The sequence below is a fragment of the Phyllobates terribilis genome, unplaced genomic scaffold (assembly GCF_046119375.1).
Source record: "Phyllobates terribilis strain yellow unplaced genomic scaffold, ASM4611937v1 Scaffold_7__3_contigs__length_470593459, whole genome shotgun sequence".
In the NCBI taxonomy this organism is placed as follows: domain Eukaryota; kingdom Metazoa; phylum Chordata; class Amphibia; order Anura; family Dendrobatidae; genus Phyllobates; species Phyllobates terribilis.
In genome coordinates, this window is record NW_027362767.1 from 399,342,993 (window position 1) to 399,351,092 (window position 8,100).

At 37.4% G+C, this 8,100-nt stretch overlaps 1 protein-coding gene across 1 annotated transcript; it reads left to right on the top strand.

The window, feature by feature from the left end:
• The first annotated feature begins 1,580 nt into the window (after positions 1-1,580).
• On the top strand, positions 1,581-7,634 carry LOC141153262 (cytochrome P450 2B11-like). Its single transcript, XM_073637967.1, has 9 exons — positions 1,581-2,013; positions 3,040-3,202; positions 3,288-3,437; positions 4,562-4,722; positions 4,811-4,987; positions 5,220-5,361; positions 5,872-6,056; positions 6,765-6,906; positions 7,133-7,634. The coding sequence occupies exons 1-9, from the start codon at positions 1,840-1,842 to the stop codon at positions 7,315-7,317; spliced, it is 1,479 nt and encodes a 492-aa protein (XP_073494068.1). The 5' UTR covers positions 1,581-1,839; the 3' UTR covers positions 7,318-7,634.
• The last annotated feature ends 466 nt before the right edge of the window (positions 7,635-8,100 follow it).

The window sequence follows — 8,100 nt, forward strand, 5'->3', positions numbered from 1 at the left end:
TGAGGATGTCAGATGCAGAAGTGAAGACTGCCTTTACCAGGCTGCCAGCAAGGACAAGACTGGATGCCTGATCAGGGCAGCACAAATATTTCTGCTTAGCTCTTATATACATATTTGATGGCACTGTGAATTTTGACAGTCAATCTCTGCATGTGTCAAAGCTGTCTAACAGCCATGACACTTGCAGCAGCGGCGACAGTAACAGAAATGACGAGCACGGCAAAATACTTGGCGAGCACCCGAGCATGCTCACGAAAAGGGTTAATGACACCTACTCGCTCAACACTAGCGCCATGTAATGCTTCATTTCTCCTGTAGAGGTGGTGTCTGCTTCTACCACAGATTAAAGCTGATCAGAGTGGGTTTCCTGCGATGATCTTATGATCAATGGTCATTTTTCTAAAGCCCTTTAAGGATATGTTCACATGTCCAGTAATCATCTGTTCAAACATATCCAGCAGTAATCCGTTGTCAAAAAAGTTGGGCATATATTACTTTTTTTGTCTGCCTGAAAAAAAACTGATATCAACTGGATCATTTTTTACACTGAAGTCTATGGAAAAGTAATCCGTTAATTAGCCATCCGTTTTTCTACATTCATTTTTTGCTTACTGGAGGTGAAAAAATATTAATTTCCCATAAACAACTGAACATGTGAATCAAGTTATCATCTATTCAAAACTGATCCAGTAAGCAGTATACCTGATGAAGGAGTCAGACCGGCTCTGAAACGCGTTGTTTGAATAAATACTTGCCTTTATCCACGCCCCTTCTGATCTCCCTGTTACTGGCAGCGCTCATCGAGACCACGGATTTTCTTTTACATTAGTAGGCAAAAAACGGATCAATTTCGTATGGGTGAAAATCTGGTGAATATTTAACAGATCCGTTTGTTTCAATGTTAAATAAACCTGATCCAGTTGAAATCAGTTTTTTTCAGGGGAACGAAAAAGTTGTGTTTGCACAACTCTTTGGACAACGGATTGCTGCTGGATCCGTTCTAACGCATGACTTCTGGACATGTGAACTTATCCTAAGGATGTGTGCACACGGCGTCTGTTAGAAGCTGCTCAGTTTATTTTTAAAAATAATAATCAAATACTCTTATTTTTAAATTAATTGCAAAATACGCTTAAGGGAAAAATGCTGGCGGTGTTTTTCCTGATGCGTCTTTTTTATGTCTTTTCTGAAGTCTTTTGCAGATGAGTTTTTTCTTAAACTGCGTCTATTAACAGTGAGAGGTTTCTAAGCGGAAGACCCCAGAGGAATGATCAGGTCACTTCTTTAAACTACTTTGCAGATTTGACAGTGTGAAGCGGTTAAAGAAAGTTCAAAAAGATAGAACATGTGCACAGCAAGTCGTTTTTACATTGTTGTGCACTATTTTTGTTTTTATTTTTAACCCTTTTCCAGGCAAATTGTAGGTGATATCTCCCTGAAATAGATGCCGGGTGAACATATGATAATTCATTTTGCTGCACAGTTATAAAAAGTGAGTGAGATTTGTAGCTTTCCTGTGCGCGGTGCTTTGTATCAGTGTCATTCCTTTAGCTGTGACTCAGCCTTGCCGGGATGAACACAGACTGAGTGCTGTTAGCTCTCAGGGTCGTCATCAGTGCATGTATTAGGTAATACGCTCGGTATGTGCTCCGTCCATGTCAAAATAGTACGAATATTTCCCAAATATTTGTGCAAAATCACTTCGTTCCCGGCCCCTATTTACATGACCTGAAGAACATGAACCAGGATCACCTGAGATCCCACCTCGGAGGTTGTATATAAAAGGCCTCCTGAGATGAGCAGCATTACACCTCCCAGGAGACACCCAGACCCAGCAGCATGCTTCTGCCTACCACCATCCTCCTCCTTGTCTTACTATGTCTGGTCTGGACAATGTGGATAAAAGGAAAACCTAAGGATGAGCTACATCTGCCTCCGGGACCTCGTCCGTTCCCAGTGATCGGTAGCATTCTCCAAATAAAACCTCTGAAGTTTTTGGTCTCACTCCAGCAGGTAAGCCATTGCTAAAAATAAGATTTGCAGCTGGATATTACTGCAAACGTTGCTCCCTTTCACTTTCTAGCTGCATCTAGCTGCATAAGTTAACTAAGAATCAATCACTGATAAATTGTCAGTTAACTCATTCCACAGTCAGTAAAACACCGAGGCTTTAAAAGGCAAAAAGCACAACACTTTTAAGAAAACAAAATTCCAAAAATGATCCTTAATCAAAATTTCATGCATATTTACGATGGTTACTCCGTAAGTCACATTTTTTAAGCTCATAAGTAAAAAAAAGACAGTAAATCCCCTAAATATAACGGCGGTATATCAGAAATAGCGTTTGTTACCAAGAAAAACCAATCACATTGCAGCTTTCATTTTTTAAGAGCAGAAAAGGAAATAAAACCTGCGATTGATTATTATCGGAAACAATTTAAAACATCTCCCTTAGTGACTATATACGGCCCTTCAATTATATGTCCAATGTTTTAACTTTTATTCAGTGCATCTAACATTAATAATGAAGTAACTGTGCAGACAGGATGGATTAAAGATCTGGGGTGCAGATAAACTTTTATCATTTTAAACACAAGTACTTGGGACAAATGTATCAACTCACAGTCCCCACGTACAGTATGATGTCCCTCACAGTACATTCCCCCACACAGTATGATGCTCCCCATGCACACAGTATGAAGTTCCCCATGCAAGCTTAGCTGGTACTGTATTGGTTTCTGCTGCTCAGTCACCTTACCTGATAATGTCATGTGACCTGAAGGTCTCTACAGGTTCTTCAGTCTCTCCCCAACAGAATGGTGGAGCAGCTATGTGACTCCTCTCTGCTCCACCATTATATTCAACTGCACCTGTTACTTGAGGACAGTGATACATTTAAAGTTGAGTCATACCCCATATCTATCAGGATTCTTCCCCAAATTCAAGACTGCTTGACTTGATCGAGGACAGCTGGGACGTATATAATTGTTTTAGATACATTACAAATGTGTGTATTTTCATCTGATCTTTTTTTCACAGATCCAAAAACAATATGGTACAATATTCACTATATATTTTGGATCTCGCCCAACTGTGATGCTTTGTGGATATGATGCAGTGAAAGAGGCCTTAGTAGACAACAAGGATGTATTCAGTGGAAGAGGGAAGATGCCAGTCCATGAATATGTGCTGAAGGGATACGGTAGGATGTCCTATCATTAGTTGTTCCTATGGACAACTTATACTTGTTATATTTAGGAAACTCAACTGAGTATTGTCTCCTCTAGGAATCATCGGCAGCAATGGAGATCGCTGGAAGCAGATGAGACGCTTTGCGCTTACCACCCTTAGAAACTTTGGGATGGGTAAGAGGAGCATAGAAGAAAGAATCCAGGAAGAGGCCCAGTTTCTAGTGGAGGAATTCAGCAAAACTGAAGGTGCAGAAAAATTTTCACGCGCCATACGTATCTGCTATATCATGCTGCTAGTCATTCTTGTTAGTATCAGAGATATGGAAGTCAGTAGAAAATCAGATCCAAATGAAAACATAAAACGAAGAGTTGGGTCCAGAAGGAGATAGATATTTCAGGGGTCAAACCATTAAAGCATCCAGGGATTGATCAGGATAATTGTGAGGTAAACAACTGGATGAGACAACAGAATGTTGATCCATAAAAAATGCACCAGGGTAGTATCACATGGATGCAATGGATAGCACAGGTGATAGGAGTATGGCTTTTATCTCCAATCCCACTAATTTGCTGAAGGTTCCCATGGTCTCCAAATTATCTTCTATTTGTATTACCCTACAGTGAGAAATGTAGACTCCTTACAATGCTATAATATAATATCAGACAAGTTTAACTCAATGTTTAATATGCAACTTTGCTTTACATTTATATATAATGATGGTAGGGTATGAGATATATTTTTTGTCTTTTGTAGGTTTTGCTTCTTTTTGCTAGTGTGAACATGCTCCTATTTCTTGCATGTGTACCATCTTAGACCTCAGTTCACATTGCTTGGTTTTTTGTCTTGTTTGCATTCTGTGCAAAGCAAGGGTGTGGCATCCCCTTTGTTGAGCTGATTAGTATATATGTAGCTTACCACGGGCCTAGGTGGTCTGAAGTTGGGACCCGGTCCTATTTGTCTACCCTTTTATATGCATTACTTCAACTTTGATATACAGTAAGGTTTTTAATATAGACAGTGCAGGTACCGTCCCAATTTAGGGTCACCTTGTCGCTGGTGGGACGGCTTGTATACTTTTTTTGATCAAAAATAGTTCACTAAGTACCCTATATTTAATATGCAACTTTGCTTTACATTTATATATAATGATGGTAGGGTATGAGATATATTTTTTGTCTTTTGTAAGTTTAACTCAATGTTCAGCTACTCGAAATAAAATAGTAATTGCTAAATCATTCTTCATAAATCAGTTAAAATTCACTAAAGTACTAAAAGTGACCGTATGCTATAGGGTCAACTTAAAGAAGAAGAAAGTAGAAGTAACCGTAACTAGATAATATAAGTAACATTTCTCTTTTTTTCTCCATAGGTGAATTGTTTGACCCAACTTTTTTCTTTAGTTGTGCCGTATCCAACATTATCTGCTCTGTTTTATTTGGCAAGAGGTTTAGTTACAAAGATGAACGATTTTTGTCTCTTCTTAAAAATATCACCGGGGCTGTTCGATTCATGAATTCTGGTTTTGGTCTGGTGAGTACCTTTGTTTTACTTTTCCTTTCTTCTAGAACTTACCACTTAAGAAGCTTTTTTATTAACTTAACCAATTTTCCTATTTTAGCTTTTCTTCTACTTGCATGGACTTATGCGCTATATTCCTGGTCCTCACCAGAAAGGTATTCAGCATCTATTCGATCTCAAAGCATTCATTCAAGAGGAGGTGGAGGAAAGTGTGAAAACCCTTAACATTGACTCAACACGACATTTTATTGATTGCTTTCTGGTAAAGATGCAACAGGTAAAAACACAATAAATATCTTCTTGTTTTTAGGGATTTGTTGAGAATTTAATTAACACTCCACTAGACACTATTAATGTGTTGTATAATATATATATTTTTATACAAGGTTCATTCATGACCAGAGAAGTTACTTGATGGTTGATGTATCAGGTTTTTCTAAGATCCACATATATAAACCTGCCACCCATCTTGCTTACTAGACATGATTCTCTAATTTGTATTTTTACAGGAAAAACAAAAAACAACCTCAGAATTTCACAATGAGAATCTTGTAGGATCTTCAATGAACTTGTTCTTTGCTGGGACAGAGACTACCAGTACCACCTTGCGATATGGCTTCCTCGCTCTACTGAAATATCCTGAAGTTCAAGGTACAAAAGCTAATGACATAGTTACTCTTAGATTGCTATTCAGGCTCAAAGAAAATTTTATACAACTTAAGAATTGATTTATACCTTTACCATTAATGGGTTATTGAATCCTCATGGTTAATTATAGAACCAGACCGTGTACAATTATATATTCTTACTAATGATGAGCGAGCATGCTCCTTACTCGAGATTTACGAACATGCTCGGGTGTTTTCCGAGTATCTTCAGCATGCTCGGGTGTTATGTTTTAGTCACTTTGTGCTTATGATTTGCGACTGTTTGACAGCTTTAATATGTGTGAGGTATGCCTGTTTCTTAGGCATTCCTCACATGTATTAAAACTGTCAAACAGTCGCAAATCATGAGCACGGAGTGACTAAAACATAACACCCGAGAACGCTGAAGATACTCGGCGAACAAAGGGTTAACAGAACTTACTCGCTCATCACTACTTCTTACCCTTTTGGTAACTTTGAAGCCCAATTAATGTCAAGTATTTTTTCCATTTAGCAAAAATCCAAGATGAAATTGACCACGTGATCGGTGACCGTCCGCCATCAGCAGAAGATCGAACCAACATGCCTTACACTGAAGCTGTAATCTGTGAGATCCAGCGGTTCAGTGATATTGTTCCCACTGGGGTTCCTCACTCTACAACAGAGGACATCTTATTTCGAAATTATACTATTCCAAAGGTAAAAGTCTGAGAAAAAACAAAGAAAGGATGGGCAGATAGAGTGTCAAATACTCTCCGAGGATAAGTGCACACCATGTTTGGGCTGTACGTTTCGCATACACATTGCCACCAAACATATGCCCCAGATGTATGCAACTGTCTGCATGTGACTACAACTGTCTACAGAGTATTTTCTAACCTATAGGCTTGTACATAAAATCTAACAATAATGTGAACCAAACTTAAGAGCCTAAAACGTGTTCTAATATTGAGTGGAAAATGTAAGTGCCCAAAAACTTTTATCCTGAAGCAACCAACAGGCCAACGTAAGCTCAAGACTTAGACCACCATAGAAAAATTTAAGAACATTGGATACAATATCTTCACCATAGTTTTCAATGTGAAGATTTTTTATCTAACCATCAAAAAGAATCAGTCATCAATTTCTGCTGTCATTTTATGAACTGTCCTTAATAATGGTTAGTTCCTCTGTCTGCAGACAACAGTTGCGTTTTAGGTAGTTGCACTGTTATCTCGCTATACTGAGGTTCTGCTCATGCTTGTGTAGGTTCCTCAGGATTGATGTGAAAATTGTCTACCTCCGTACAGTTCTGTGGGATGTTTGGGCTACATAAGAAACATAAATATAGTGATTAATAAAAACTTTAGGAAAACTCTTTTCAGATAAAGATTTTAATCTCATTTTTTTTCTATCTTGGACTTTCAGGGCACAAATGTGTTTCCGTTATTGACTACTGTACTAAAGGATCCTGAACAGTTTCCACAACCAGAGCTCTTCTCTCCAGATCGGTTCCTCGATGATAAAGGGGCAGTGAAGAAACATGCAGCTTTTATGCCATTCTCTGCAGGTAAAATAAGTGTTGTGTTAGCTGAAGAGTCATTATCTTGAGGAACCATTAGTTTGCTTGGAAGGCCAAAATGGATCTTTAATTTTGGGTCACGAATTAACTGACCTTCAGTAATTAGTAATTACAGTCTACAAACAATCCAATTAATTTTCATTAAAACAAAAGTTGAGAAGCTGAGAAATGTTTGAAAAAAAATCGAAAAAATGTTTATTTATTTTTTTTGTAGGAAGACGAATATGTTTAGGAGAAGGTTTAGCTCGAATGGAGCTTTTCCTGTTCCTGACCACACTTCTCCAGAAGTTCACCCTGACCACAGTGGTGCCCACAGAGGACTTGGACTTGAGTCCCGAGTTTAGCAGTGCTGGCCATCTGCCCCGTTCTTACAAAATGTCTGCAATTCCTCGTCACTGACATTATGAAGTGTGTATATGTATATATGTTTATATCAATTATCATTTTTTATAGATGACACTAACTAGAAATTCACAACTGTATTTATGCTAAGAGACATTTGTAATACTATAGATGAGAAGAATGTTATGTAAAACTCGCCCGGAGTTATGTTCTAGTTTAATGCATCCTTAAGCAAGTCCAAATCTGCTTGACTTTTTATGACTTGTGTGTCGCATTTGCAGCACCTTTCTGGTTGCAACATGACCACAGTCACTTTGTAGCATTGGCATCTTTGGCCGCATTTTATGTTTAATTTCCAAAGTCACTGTGCTGTCTCAGCCTTATTTATTTTATTTTTTTTTTTGCTTTTTTCTTTTTTCTCTTATTTTAAAGCCAAGAACAAACTCATTTTTTAAGATTTTTTTAATCACATTTAGAAATTATATGATTTTTAGCTTTAAAGTTTTAAATGTTGTAGATTGTTTCATTGTTAACTTGGCATCCATATTTAGTCCTGCCTTTTGTAAACAAATAGTCCTAAAAAAGATAAGAAAACAAGTTATATATATATATAACTTAAGAATATATACAATTACCGTCCAAAATTGGAAACCCATTTATTTATTATGTGCAGACAGAACTTAAAAAAATGTTTCTGATTTTATTGAAATAAATTTATTTTTTTTTGTTGCTTGAAACATTTGTAATTATTAAATAAATGTTTTTATTGATATACTGGTAGAAAAATAATAGTAGTAGCAATGTAAACATCGATGCTGCCATCTTTCATACCGCCCAAGA

Excerpts from the sequence above, each read along its gene's own strand:
- LOC141153262 (XM_073637967.1), top strand. The coding sequence starts at position 1,840 with ATGCTTCTGCCTACCACCATCCTCCTCCTTGTCTTACTATGTCTGGTC. Across the intron at positions 4,723-4,810 it reads TGAATTCTGGTTTTGGTCTG|CTTTTCTTCTACTTGCATGG; the intron begins GTGAGTACCTTT and ends TTCCTATTTTAG. Across the intron at positions 4,988-5,219 it reads TTCTGGTAAAGATGCAACAG|GAAAAACAAAAAACAACCTC; the intron begins GTAAAAACACAA and ends GTATTTTTACAG.